The sequence below is a fragment of the Hemiscyllium ocellatum genome, chromosome 5, assembly GCF_020745735.1.
Source record: "Hemiscyllium ocellatum isolate sHemOce1 chromosome 5, sHemOce1.pat.X.cur, whole genome shotgun sequence".
Lineage (NCBI taxonomy): Eukaryota > Metazoa > Chordata > Chondrichthyes > Orectolobiformes > Hemiscylliidae > Hemiscyllium > Hemiscyllium ocellatum.
The window spans coordinates 116,920,321-116,934,714 of NC_083405.1; the positions used below are offsets into that span (position 1 = coordinate 116,920,321).

Here is a 14,394-nt window from a genome sequence, read left to right on the forward strand (position 1 = left end):
AAATATATTTCAAAAATATATAATTTATATTTAAACAACGTACCCTCCATTGTAAGTTCAGAGTGGGGAAATTGCTGATGACTGTATGATATTCACACGCCAGTACTGAAGCAGTCAATGCAGCAAGCGCTAGAACGGATACAGGTTTGGGCTGTCGGTGGCAAGTAACAGTTATACCAAACAATTGCTAGAAATGACCATGGCCAACAAAACAGAATCAAACAATCACCTCTTGACATTCAATAGCATTCCTGTCACGCAATCCTCACTATCAACAATCTGGGAGTTACCCTCCCCAGAAAGTATACTGGACTAGCCATACAAATATCATGGCAAGAAAATCAAGGCAGAGTCTGGGAATACTGCAGCAAACAACTCAACTCCTGATTCCCCAAAGCCTGTCCACCATCTACACTACAAGCCAGGAGTGTGCCTGGACACGTACAGTTCTGACAACACTTAGGAAGTTTGACATCCAGGACAAAGCAGCCCACTCGATTGACACCACATCCACAAATATGCACTTCCTCCAGGTTTTAGCAATAGTATATATCATTTACAAGATGCACTTCTCTTGGACAGCACCTTTTCAAATCCACAGCCACTTTCATCCGGAAGAGCAGTGATACAAGGGAAGTACGCCACTCAAGTTCCCTTCCAAGATACTCACTATCCTGTTCCTTCAGTATCGTTGGATCAAAATCCTGAAATTCCTTTCCTGAAAGCATTGTGGTTGTATCTACACCAAATGGACTGCATCGGTACAAGGAGACGGCTCACCACCACCTTCTCAAGGACAAAATGCTGGCCAAGCCAACAATACCCACATCCCATGAATGAAAAAACACAGGTGCCTAACAATGGTGATATTCTTTTTGTTCCATGCTCCAGTATTTCCAATGAATGTGAATAGGTTTGTGCCAACGTTTAATAGATAACAGAGTTTGTTTACGTGGGCTGGAGAGTCTTCAAACTTATCATTGTCGTCTTGGGTTAAGAGAGTTGGCCTACTCAGCGCTGAGGTGAAGAGGAATTCCAACACTGTGATGTGAATTTTTAGATATGGTATCAGTAGATTTTTAGACATAAAGAAAACTCAAGGAAATAAGGATACATCAGGAAAGTGGAGTGGAAAATTAGATTACCAATTATGAGAGAAAAATTATAGAAGTAGAAGAAACTGAGGATCTGGATGTTTTGGTCATTAATCCCTTTGTATATGAAAGGCAAAGTTAACATGGAGCTGTTTAAAAATAACAATTATTCATGGGATATTGGCATCACTGACTGGGTCAGTAGTTATTGACCAACCCTAATTGCTCAAAGGGCAATTAAAAGTCAATCGCATTACTGTTGGTTTGGAATCGCGTGTTGATCAGACTGGATAATGATGGCAGATTTCCGTTGGTGAACCCATCAGTGGTGGTGATTGCTGAATCTTATTTTTGGCTAAATGTGAGTTTCTTTTGAAATATTTGGAGGAATTTCTACAGGTGTTCTCACTGAATCTTACCAAACTCGCCTCATTAATTACTGATCGCTATATCTTTCTCACCTCTGATCCTGGCTCGATATTACTGTTTGCCATTTCTAGATCAATTTGCCACCTGATGGGTCCCTGTTGAAAGACAGGAATCTCTTCCACCTGTCACATCTTTGAAAGGCTGTTGTGTACCTACACAAGTCCAATTAGTCCAGAGCTGCCATGCACAGTTTCAGACGTTTGTGCTGGACATGCAAGTTGCTAGAAATCAGCATCCTGCTGGACAGACAGTGTAGAGGCAAAGCACTTCTCTACTATCCCCTCCCCAGGATTGGCAGTGGATGCTACAAAACCAAACCATGCCAGCATGTTCCAAAGTTCACATCCATGTTAAAGAAGCCTCAGCTGTCTGGAGAAATGTCCAGCACTGTAGTAAAGAAGGTCACTGACCTTGTCCAATTTGCCATCTTAGGGGCCATCATCTTCTCTCCAGTACCTTGTAGTCACTGTGTATCTTTGCTACTATCCCACCTCTCCCTGAAGCTCATGCCCTACCACTCTCTCAGTATTGCTTGCAATATCTTCCCTCAGTCACTGACATCCAACCCTTGATTCCACTAACTCACATGCCCTCTATGTTGCCTACTCACTCACTCTGGACACCTCTCAGCTCCAGTCAAAGTAGCAGCACTTCCATCCCCCTTAGTACCTGCCTGTTTCTCATTCCAAGAGGAAAACAGTCCATTGTGGGGCAGAAAGACTCTAGTGGATGGTGGGCTGTTTTGAGATTCAGCTTCTTATCCTATATGTGGAGTGCATCCTGATTCAGATTAGCCTTCATGGCTGACCATGTCCAAACGTTTGAATTGATAATGAACTGCCCTTGACTCATGCTGCAGCGACCAACTGACTGAAGGCTTTCTCCTTAATTTGACTGAAGCCTTCTAAAGACCATGAGTAGCTTCCTCCTTTTGTGTCTGCACTGAATGACAAGTCAACCATGAAGTATTATCAAGGAGGCAAAAGTGAGGACTGCAGATGCTGGAAACCAGAGTTTAGACCAGAGTGGTGCTGGAAAAGCACAGCAGGTCAGGCAGCATCCAAGGAACAGGAAAATCCATGAAGTATTATCAGCCTGGTGTCCATGACTGAGGGGGAAATGTGCAAAAAGGCATGGTTGCTATCCGCATCTAAGTAGGTTCAGAGTGACCAAGGGTCATGACAGCAAGCAAAGAGCATGGAGATGCAAAGTAGTCCAGTCCATGAAATGGATGTGTAGCCCTTCTGCATACAGTTTCCTTGCAGCAGTTTTGATGTTTATTAACAGTACTGTATTAAAATGTACAAGTGGATCACAAGCATTTCACGAGGGTTCTTGGATGCTGGTACATATTGGGTACCAGTGTCTGTGTATGTGAGGTTTGTGTGGCTGGTACTCTTTTCAGTGCTCTGAGATGTAGGTGCCTGGTGCTCACTTTGTTTGGGGCAATCGGTGAGCTTAATTCACCAGGTGCGTGCTCTGGTTTCCATGTCAAGATTTCCTAATGGGTAGAATGTTTGGTGCATTTGCTAAGATATAATGCTGAATATTAATTAGGCAACTTGGGGTGTCAATGAGTATTTAACTACCTTGTAAATAGCCTTTAATTGTACTGCTACTGTATCACCATGTCTCTGCATTGCAATATGAAATGAGGAAAGTTTAAGTAGTGTTCGTTTTGATTGCACAGGAATTGGAATAGAAGAGTTTTGCTGTCACCACATGTGCAGTATAGTATTTTCCGAAACATCTAGAGCTACAAGTCACAGTTGCTGCTTCAAGAGCTGGCCACTGAAGCTGAACCAGGAAGCAATCTCTTTCCCCAAAGAACTTTTGAGGATATCCTTCATTGTCCAGTACTTCCCGCGAGGCAGAAAAGCATGCCATGTTCTTCGCGACCTGCAACATTATCGATGGGGATGAACACCTCGCCAAGACCTTCCCCACATCTCCACTTCTCGCCTTTAAACAACCACTAAACCTCAAATAGATCATTGATTCAAGCAAACTGCCCAGCTATCAGGACAACATCGACCACACTGTACAGCCCTGTCACAGCAGCCACAGCAAGATGTGTCAGTGTTGACACGAGTACCACCATTACACGTGGGGACACCTCCCACCATGTATGTGGCAGGTGCTCATGTGACTTAGCCAACATAGTCTATCTTGCACACTGCAGGCAAGGATGCCCCGAGGCATGGTACGTTGGCGAAACCAAGCAGACGCTATGACAACGGATGAATGGACACTGCATAACGATCACCAGGCAGGGGTGTTCCCTCCTAGGTGGGGAGCACTTTAGTGGTCTGGGATGTTCAGTCTTGGATCTTCAGGTGACCACCCTCCAAGGCGGACTTTGGGACAAGCAGTTACGCAAGAGTGGCTGAACAGAGGGCTGACAGCCAATTTCGGTTCCGTGGGGATGGTCTCAACTGGGACCTTGAGTTCATAATCATACTACAAGTGACTCCACTGTACTATATATTCTCTCTCCCACACCTCCCTCACTCACTCGCACCAACCCTCTCTTGTGCACAAGCTCTCTCATAAGCACACACTTGCACCTCCTGCACTCTGACTTACACATGCACCCTCTCACAGGCTTATACCCCATCACATTCTCACACATACTTGACCAGGCTTAGTCGCATATGCACGTTCACATGCACTCACACCCACACTGATTCTGTCTCTCCTACGCACACGCACTCATAAGTTTATGGGTGAATTTGTATTTGCAGAATTACATTTTACTTTGCTCAAAAACTTCATGAATCCATGTAAGATTCTGAAAATGCCACTTTAGGAATTGAGCCAGTCTGACTCAACATTGGGACATAGACTTTAATCTCACACCTTTTCATGCATTATCTGAGCTGAGATGGCACCTATTGTTTAAAAAAAACTGAAGCTATCTTGAGAATGTAATTTAAAAGGAGTTTTGGCATTTACATATTAAAAAAAAACACAAAACTACCATATCCCATTCAAGAAGATAAAAGACTTAATCTAAATTTAGTTTAATATATCAATCTAGATCCATGACACTGTTGGCCTTCTGCTATAAATTTTGTGTCTTACGGTCCTGTTCCACAACCACCTGATGAAGAGGCAGGGCCTCAAAAGCTAGTGTTTCCAAATAAACCCGTTGGGCTATAACCTGGTGTTGTGTGATTTTAACTTTGTTCACTCAAAGAATAATCAACTTTCACAATTCTGCATTTGAATATGAATATTCATTCCTTGAGTATATTCAAATCAGAAATTGATAGATGTTTAAGTACTGAGAAAATGATGAGGTATGGAGATGGTGTGGAAAGGTGGCATTCAAGTACAAGATTACATTATTGACAGATTATATCGTATGTAGTTCATGATTGGGCAAATGCAGTACAATGGGGCGGAATGTAAAGTTATACTCCGTCATAGAGATGTAACAGCATGGCAACAGACCCTTCAGTCAAACTCGTCCATGACGACCAGATATCCCAATCTAATCGAGTTCCGTTTTCCAGCACTTGGTCTATATCCGTCCAAACCCTTCCGATTCATATACCCATCCAGATTCCTTTTAAATGTTGCAATTGTACCAACCTCCACCACTACTTCTGGCAACTCATTCCATACACTCCCCACCTGCTGCGTGAAAAAATTGCTCCTTTGGTCACTTTTATATCTTTCCCCTCACACCCTAAACCTGTGCTCTCTAGTTCTGGACTCCCCCACCTCAGAGACCTTGTCTATTTACCCTATCCCTGCCCCTCATGATTTTATAAACCTCTATAAAGGTCACCCCTCAGCCTCCGACACTCCAGGAAAAACAGCCTTAGCCTATTCAACCTCTCCCGGTAGCCTAAATCCTCCTATTCTGGCAACATCCTTGTAAATCTTTTCTGAACCCTTTCAAGTTTCACAATATCCTTCCGATAGAAAGGAGACCAGAATTGCAGGCAATATTCCAAAAGTGGTCTAATCAGTGTCCTGTACAGCCGCAACATAACTTCCCAACTCCTAAACTCAGTACTCTGACCAATAAAGGAAAACATACCAAATGCCTTCTTCACTATCCTATCTACCTGTGACTCTATCTTCAAGGAGCTATGAACCTGCGTTCCAAGGTCCCTTTGTCCAGCAACACTTACCATTAAGTGTATAGGTTCTGCTCTGATTTGCTGTTCCAAAGTGCAGCTCATTTATCTAAATCAAACTCCATCTGCCAGTCCTCAGCCCATTGGTCCATCTGATCAGGATTCCATTGTAATTTGAGGTAACCTCCTTTGCTGTCTGCTAAACCTCCAATTTTGGTGTCATCTGCAAACTTACTAATGAGACATCCTATGCTCACATCCAAATCATTTATGCAATTGACAAAAAGTAGTGAACCCAGCATCGATCCTTGTGGCACTTGACTGGTCACAGGCCTCCACTCAGAAAAGCAACCCTTCACCACCACCCTCTGTCTTCCTTTGAGCCAGTTGGCTAATTATTTAAATGGTGACGTATTGGAAAATACGGATACGCAACAGGATTTGGGTGTCCTTATACACCTGTCAATGGAAGTAGATCGGCAAGCACAGCAAGCAATGAAGAAGGGAAATTATATATTCATTGCAAGAGGGTTTGAAATCTGAAGTACGGATGTCTTGTGGCAGTTATACAAGACATTGGTGAGACCACATACAGAAAATTGCATGTGGTTTGATCTCCCTACTTAAGAAAGCATATATTTGCTCCTCCACTGTGAATAATCATTCCTTGAGTATATTCAAGTCAGAAATTGATAGATGTTTAAATACTGAGAAAATGTACTCCACTGCTTTCTTCCTAAGCTAGTACCAGCAATGGCAGGACAGCCATATGACACGAGTTTGATTAGTTGAACTAAGTTTGTATTCACTAGAATCTAGAAGAATAAGGCAAGATCTGATTGAAATGTATGAAATGCTGATGGCTTGGCAGGCTAAATGCAGGGAGAATGTTTTCCCTATACAGAATTAGGGTTTAAAGTCTTAGGCAGCAGAGTAGACCATTTAGGATTGAGATGAGGAAAAGTTTCTTCGTTCAAAGGAAAATGAACCTGTGAAGTTCTCCACAGAAAAGCTGTGGAGGCTAAGTTACTGAATATATTCAATAAAGAGATAAATTTTTAGATCTTAAAGACATTAAGGAAAATGGGAAGAAAGCAGGAATATGTCTTTGAGATAGAGAGTTAACCATGATCCTATGAAATGGTGAAGGGAGCTGAATGGCTTATCCCTACATTTGGTTCCTGTGTTTTTTTTTAAAAGTTATTGAACTTTGGATGAGACTTGAAGAGCTGAATGACTTTCTCCAACCTCTCTCTCTCTTGAGTTTTTGTTTTGAATTAAAGTTGGAATACAACAGGCACACACCAAATGTATTCAAAAACAGGAGTTGCTAGAAATACTCGGAGAAAGGCGAGTTAACATTTTTGGTCCAGTTTCTGCCAGACCTGAGTTTTTCCAGCAATTTCTGTTCTTGTTTCTGATTATCAGCATCTGCAGTTTGTCTTTTGCCAAATGTATTCAAGTGGTGTAATTTTGTACATATATGTAGTCTAACATACATATTAGAAATGAGGTAAACTTTAAGGGTTAACCAGAGTAGTTCCAGTATTGATTGAAAGCAGGTCATGCTGTCAGAATCAGGCCTTTGGCCCATTGAGTATGCATCAACAAAAACTGTTCTAAATCCATGCTGGTGTCACATTTCAGCGCTTGGTCCATCGCCTTGAACGTTGTGACGTGTCAAATACTTTTTAAGATTATTTAGGTTTCCCGCCTCAACTGAACTCCCAGGCAGGGCATTCCAGATTCCTGCCATCCTGTGGATGAAAATCGCTTCCCTCAAATCCCCTGTGTTTCACCTTAAAAGTTTGAGGCCTTGTTATCAATCCTTTAACTAAGGAGAACAGCTGCTTTCTATCAATCCTGTCTATGTTCCTCATCATCTTATACACCATAATCACAACCCTTTCAACTTTCTCTGCTCTGAAGAAGACAACCCGAGCTTCAATGTTCAAAGGCTGCATTCCAGGTAACATCTTGGTAAAACTCCTATGCAGCCCTTCCGATGTAATTGCATTCTTCTTCTTATGTGGTGACTAGATCTGCACACAGTATTTCAGGTGTGGCTGAACCAAGGTTTTGTACAGCTCCAACGTTGCCTTCCTGCTATAATAATCTGTGCCATGACTGATATGCTGCCACAATGATCCTATTAATCTATCCTGCTGCCTTCAGGGATCTCAAGGACCCTAGTCCAAGTATCCTAAGATCCCTTTGTTCATCTGAATTTCCTAGAGACCTACCATTCATTGAATACTCCCTTGTCTTGATACTTAGAGTCATAGAGACATACAGCACAAAAACAGACCCTTTGGTCCAAATCGTCCATGCTGACCAGATATCCCAAACTAATCTAGTCCCATTTGCCAGCACTTGGCCCATATCCCTCCAAACCCTTCCTAATCCTAAACCCATCCTGATGCCTTTTAACAGTACAAGCCTCCACCACTTCCTCATGCAGCTTATTCCATACACGCACCACCTTCTGTGTGAAAAAGCTGCCCCTTAGAACTCTTTTATATTTCCCCCCTCACCCCAAACCAATGCCCACTAGTTCTGGACTCGCCCAGCCCAGGAAAAAGACTTGTTTATTTACCCCATCCATGCCCCTCATGTTTTATAAACCTCTGTGAGGTCACCCCTCAACCTCCAGTATTCCAGGGAAAATTGCTCCAGTCTATTCAGCCTCTCCCTATAGCTCAAATCCTCCAGCCTTGGCAACATCCTTTCTGAACCCTTTCAAGTTTCACAGCATTCTTCTGATAGGAAGGAGACCAGAATTGCACACAATATTCCAACAGTGGCCTAGCCAAGATCCTGTATAAGTATATCATCTCACAGGCCTAAATTTCATTTGCAACTGATCTGCTCATATGACTTTGTATTTAAGGCTTCAGGTTTGTCTTTCCTTTGGACCAGGAGGTCAGTGTTCAAGTCTCACTTGCTCTGGAGGGATAGTAACATCCCTGAAAAGGTTGATTTAAAACAAAACACCCACAGAACTATTACGAAACAATTGATTTGGTAGCGGAGGGAAAAGGAAAAAAGTAGTTTGGTCATGGAAAGAAGCCATTCAATACTACATGAAAGCATCTCCAGATATGTAACAAAATACAGTTTTAGAGTTCTGGAAGGTCTTGTGGAGAACTGGTGGTGTCCATAAAAATTGACAAAATTGGTGTCTTAAAATTGATAAATCTCCTGGCCCCAATGGGATACATCCTAGAGTTCTGAGAGAGGTGGCTGAGGAAATAGTGGAGGCATTGGTTGAGATCTTTCAAGAGTCACTGGAGTCAGGGAAAGTCCCGGATGATTGGAAGATCGCTGTTTGTAACCCCCTTGTTCAAGAAAGGATCAAGACAAAAGATGGAAAATTATAGGCCAATTAGCTGAACCTCGGTTGTTGGTAAAATTCTGGAAATCATCATTAAGGATGAGGTTTCTAAATTCTTGGAAGAGCAGAGTCTGATTAGAACAAGTCAACATGGATTTAGTAAGGGGAGGTCATGCCTGACAAACCTTTTGGAATTCTTTGAAGAGGTGACAAGTAGGTTAGACCAGGGAAACCCAGTGGATGTGGTCTATCTAGACTTTCAAAAGGCCTTTGATAAGGTGCCACAAGGGAGGCTGCTGAGCAAGGTGAGGGCCCATGGTGTTCGAGGTGAGCTACTGGTATGGATTGAGGATTGGCTGTCTGACAGAAGGCAGAGAGTTGGGATAAAAGGTTCTTTTTCAGAATGGCAGCCGGTGAGGAATGGTGTCCCGCAGGGTTCAGTGTTGGTGCCACAGCTGTTCGCATTATATATTAATGATCTGGATGAAGGGACTGGGGGCATTCTAGTGAAGTTTGCAGATGATACGAAGTTAGGTGGACAGGCAGGTAGTACTGAGGAAGTGGGGAGGCTGCAGAAGGATCTAGACAGTTTGGGAGAGTGGTCCAGGAAATGGCTGATGGAATTCAACGTGAGTAAATGCGAGGTCTTGCAAAAAAGAATAAAAGCATAGACTACTTTCTAAATGGTGAGAAAATTCGTAAAGCCAAAGTACAAAGGGATCTGGGAGTGCTAGTCGAGGATTCTCTAAAGGTAAACATGCAGGTTGAGTCTGTGATTAAGAAAGCGAATGCAATGTTGTCACTTATCTCAAGAGGGTTGGAATATAAAGGCACCGTTGTGCTACTGAGATTTTATAAAGCTCTGGTTAGGCCCCATTTGGAGTACTGTGTCCAGTTTTGGTCCCCACACCTCAGGAAGGACATACTGGCACTGGAACGTGTCCAGTGGAGATTCACACGGATAATCCCTGGAATGGTAGGTCTAACATATGAGGAACGGCTGAGAATCCTGGGATTGTATTCAGCCGTGGACACAGCCTTAGAATTAGAAGGGGTCAATTCAGAATAGAAATGCGGAGACATTTCTTCAGCCAGAGAGTGATGGTGCAGTGGAGGCTGGGACGCTAAATGTCTTCAAGGCAGAAATTGATAGATTCTTGTTGTCTCGAGGAATTAAGGGCTACGGGGAGAACGCTGGTAAGTGGAGTTGAAATGCCCATCAGCCATGATTGAATGGCGGAGTGGACTCGATGGGCCGAATGGCCTTACTTCCACTCCTATGTCTTATGGTCTTATACCTCTGGGCCAAGTGACCGGGATTCAAGTCCCTTCTGTTCCAGAGATGTGTCTGAACATGTCTGACCAGGCTCATTTTTAAAAATCCGGACAAAGGTGCATTTGCGAATGGTGTGGAAGGACTTTGTAAGAAAGGGTGCTGATGCTGCAGTGGTCATGTCCCTATCTCCGAACCAGGGGTCCTGGCTTCAGGTTCGACCTGTGCCAAAGGTGTGCAATAATGGAAAATATCTTCAAGGTTCTGGGGCTGTTATGGCTCTTGTGCAATGGTGCAAAGCTTGTGCAAACCTTTAAGCTAGAAGGCCTGGTTTCAAGTTGCACCTATGTTATAACATGTCTGAACAGGTTGACTTTTAAAAAGAAAATGTTACTGTCTTGGAGCTCCTGCCGTGCCATGGTAAAGCCTCTATCTCTGGGCCAAGGCACCCAAGTTCAAGCCCCACCTGATTGAAGGGTGTGTAGTAACATCTGTGTATAGGTTGATCAGAAACTATTTTAAAAGTTTTCCAAGGCACTCTTTCCCCTCTCAACTCAAATGGTAATGTTATTACTTTTCGGTCAGAAGGGCTGGATAGAGGTCCCACCCGCTTTGGATGTGTCAAACACGTCCGTACAGGTTAATTAAAATATCAAGAACGAGGTTCTTTGGCTGTTGAGGGTGTTGTAAGTCTTCTTGTGGTATTTTGATTTAATTTCACTTCGTTTTTCTCTTTTATTAATATTTTTGCCCCTAGTGGGTGGGTTTTCCCTCTGTTGATTTTTGTGATTTGGGGATGAGCTAATTTATTAAAACCAGTCCAAAGGATTGTTGACTTCTGTCAGGGATGGTATAGAGTGGTATTTGTGCTAAGTTACCATTTTACAATAAAGCCCTTGTAAATCTCTGACTAATTCAATGTATGAGTGTTAATCTTTTAAACATATTTCTATAGCTTGAAGACAAAATATCTTCACAAACTAATGTTACTAACAAATTTTAAAAGCTCACTTCTTTAAGCTTAATGTCTTATAATTAAATTACAGTTGAGCATGTTGTATGCAGTCAGTTTATTTCCAAAAAGAAACATGTGAGACAGAAGAGGAGGAGAAAAGATAGTACTGATGTTTAAACTGATAAGCAGTGGAAAGTTGTGAAATAGGAAGGATGTTGTGAAACTTGAAAGGGTTCAGAAGAGATTTACAAGGATGTTGCCAGGGTTGGAGGATCTGAGCTATGGGGAGAGGCTGAACAGGCTGGGGCTATTTTCCCTGCAACATTGGATGCTGAGGGGTGATCTTATCGAGGTTTATAAAATCATGAGGGGCGTGGACAGGGTAAATAGACAAGGCCTTTTCCCTGTGGTGGGGCAGTCCAAAACTAGGTGAAGGTTTGAGAGGGGAAAAATTTGAAAGGGATCTAAAGGGTAACGTTTTCACACAGAGGGTGGTACATATATGGAATGAGCTGCCAGAAGAGGTGGCGGCAGCTAGTACAATGAGAACATTTGAAAGACATCTAGATGGGCAAATTAATAGGAAGGGTTTAGAGAGAGATGAACCAAATGCTGGTAAATGGGAGTAGATTATTTTAGGCTACCTGGCCGGCATGGACAAGTTGGACCGAAGAGTCTATTTCTGTGCAGTACATGTCAATGACTTTATGACTTTCAGAATATACATTTTCACTGGAATGGAAAAAGACCTCAAAGAACTGTAAACTGAAAAGCTGGAGATTTTATCCTTTTGAATGTAGAAAGATAAATTTGAGACTAAATCCAAATCTCTAAATATTTTCAACTAAGCATACTTTAAGCAGCAACTTCTTAACTTGTTAAGAATGCATTACTAATAGTCTCACAAATACAAATAAGTTTTAAAGGTCAGCTAGTACACCAAAGCACTTTGCATCCAACTAATTAGTTTTTGAAGTACAGTCACTTCTGTGATGTAGAAAACATGGTGGATTATTTCTGCACATCAGTGTGTTTCAAATAATAACATGAACATCCTCTTCCTAAGTGTAAAATAAGTGCAACTCATTAATGTTTTTGTGTTTGACAGAGGGTTATTATGTTTTTTGTTAAACCGAGGTCTGAGAGGAAAATGTAGGGCAGTTAACTGACTCACGCTGGACATAAAGGATTTTAATTTAGGGGATGATCTGGTATCAAAGCCTTAATGTAGATGCAAGAAGAAGACATGTGCCAGATCTAAGGCTGCACCAGGGCTTGGGCTAGTTCTCTGCGAAACAGAACTTTAACTGATGGCTTTTTTCAAAATAACAAAGAAGTTAGGTAAAGTAAATGGTTGTTTGAATTAGTAATGTTTAGATCTAAGATTAAGCTCAGTTTTTAAAAATGAGCTTGGGGTTTTGTCTTTTTATGTCAGGATGTTTGACAACATGATCTGCGTAAAAATATTGGAATGAAACAGAACTGATGATGGGCTTTGAAAATGAAGTTACTATTGTTTGAACAAGGAAACACTAAGTGTGAAACAAAGGAATATAACTGACTGCCAAGGTCTTACTGACAGCTGCATAGATATGATGGATTGACGAGCTTCTTTCTGTGCTGCATAATTCAGATAGCCCTGTACTTTAGTTTCAATCTTTGTTCTTAAGACACAAATTTAATACAATTAATCAAAATGTTTAATATTTTTAATGAAACTGTCCATTATTTTTCCTTTTAGTGTGTACACCGGTGGGTCTATCCAGAATGTTCACAGTAATGGGACAATTGCTAGTAAAGCCTACAGTAAGTAACAAAGACAATTGACTGCAGTATACAGTCAATAGTTATGCTTTGATATGTATCTGACGAATAGAAAGTGTTCCATCTCTAAACTGGTCATTCATGTTCCAGATTTATTTGCTCTCAATTTTTTTGTAATAGCATTGGCCCAAATCTTCCACAAAGAAATCCCTCAAGGCCCATCCAAAATCTTGATGTGCTGACACTGCAGGGCTTGCTTAGGAAGTTTGTATACTTCTGATAGGCAAGTCCCCAGGTCCCAGGACCTTGCATGAATATGTGCTCCTCTGAATTTGAATCAGATATTTATTTGGAAGAGATCTGCCTTTATATCTTGATAGCTACCAGAAAAATGCTGGACCAATGAAACCACTTTGAACTCCTGGGTAACTATGCAACTGAGCCTTCAGTGCTGTCTTTCTTTTACTCCTTACCCCCAGTAGAATTTCTGGCCATGTTGGATATCTCTGCAGTGACGAGGTTCCTTGAGTCTGATGTGTGACTCTGACTTTCTGTCACACAAGCAGATTAGGTTATTCTGCACTTGCATGACTCTCGTGAACAATATTGAATAGCATTTTGATAAGTTTGTCCTGTTTGAGTTTGGCAGGGTTATCCTAAATTGCCTGCCAAAATATGATCTCTGTTGGTGAAGGTAGGCCCGTATCCTGAAGCGTAGTTCTAAGAAACCTAGAAACAAGGAGCAGGAAAATGTTGTTGAGTGTTTTGAGCCTGTTTCAGTACGGAGATGGCTGATCATCCAACTCAGATTCTCACCATACCCTTTGATCTAAAAGGTCTGCTTGTATGTTGTGGTCCATTTTAAGAAAGCTCATTTACTGAATATTATACTCAATGTGTGCGCTGCATGAGCACTTGATGTGTCTTTCAACTATCTGGTAACTGAAATATTTGGGGAAGTATTCAGTGCAGAGAAAATTGCCATAGTTTATTGGGAATAAATCTGAAATTTTGGACCTGGGGTATGACAATCTCATGACATTATCGAGTTTCTTTGTAATGACATACTTTGTATATCCTCACTGTCTTCATTCACTGGTTACACATACTATTCCTGTGTCAGGAATCTTGTTCTCTCTATGGCCATATCTGCTCAAAGTAGCTGCGGCACTATGTCCTGGAAAAGAGTTTCAGGTACAAGCACTTGTTTCCCCTTAAACGTTGCACCTTTTGAGATCCTGATTTTTTTTTTGTGGTGTGTGTCACAGATGGCAATTTGCATCAATATTGGTAACTGTACCTAATGTTTGCAGATGTTGCTGTCTGGCTGCAATAACTTCATACTTTCTGCCATCTTATAGCAGTGAGATAATGTAATGACCTTTTTCCCCAAGAGATGGTCTTCAAAGTCATTGGGGATTGATGATGTAACCAGCCTCATCACCTTCTGAGAT

The 14,394-nt window shown here is 41.8% G+C and overlaps 1 protein-coding gene across 1 annotated transcript in view; it reads left to right on the plus strand.

Annotated features, from left to right (window-relative positions):
* Window positions 1–14,394, plus strand: part of lmbr1 (limb development membrane protein 1) — a 270,045-nt gene that overhangs the window by 152,359 nt on the left and 103,292 nt on the right. Inside the window, exon 8 of the mRNA XM_060825130.1 lies at window positions 12,918–12,982. Coding sequence (XP_060681113.1) covers window positions 12,918–12,982 — 65 coding nt within the window. The remainder of the gene's footprint in view (window positions 1–12,917; window positions 12,983–14,394) is intronic.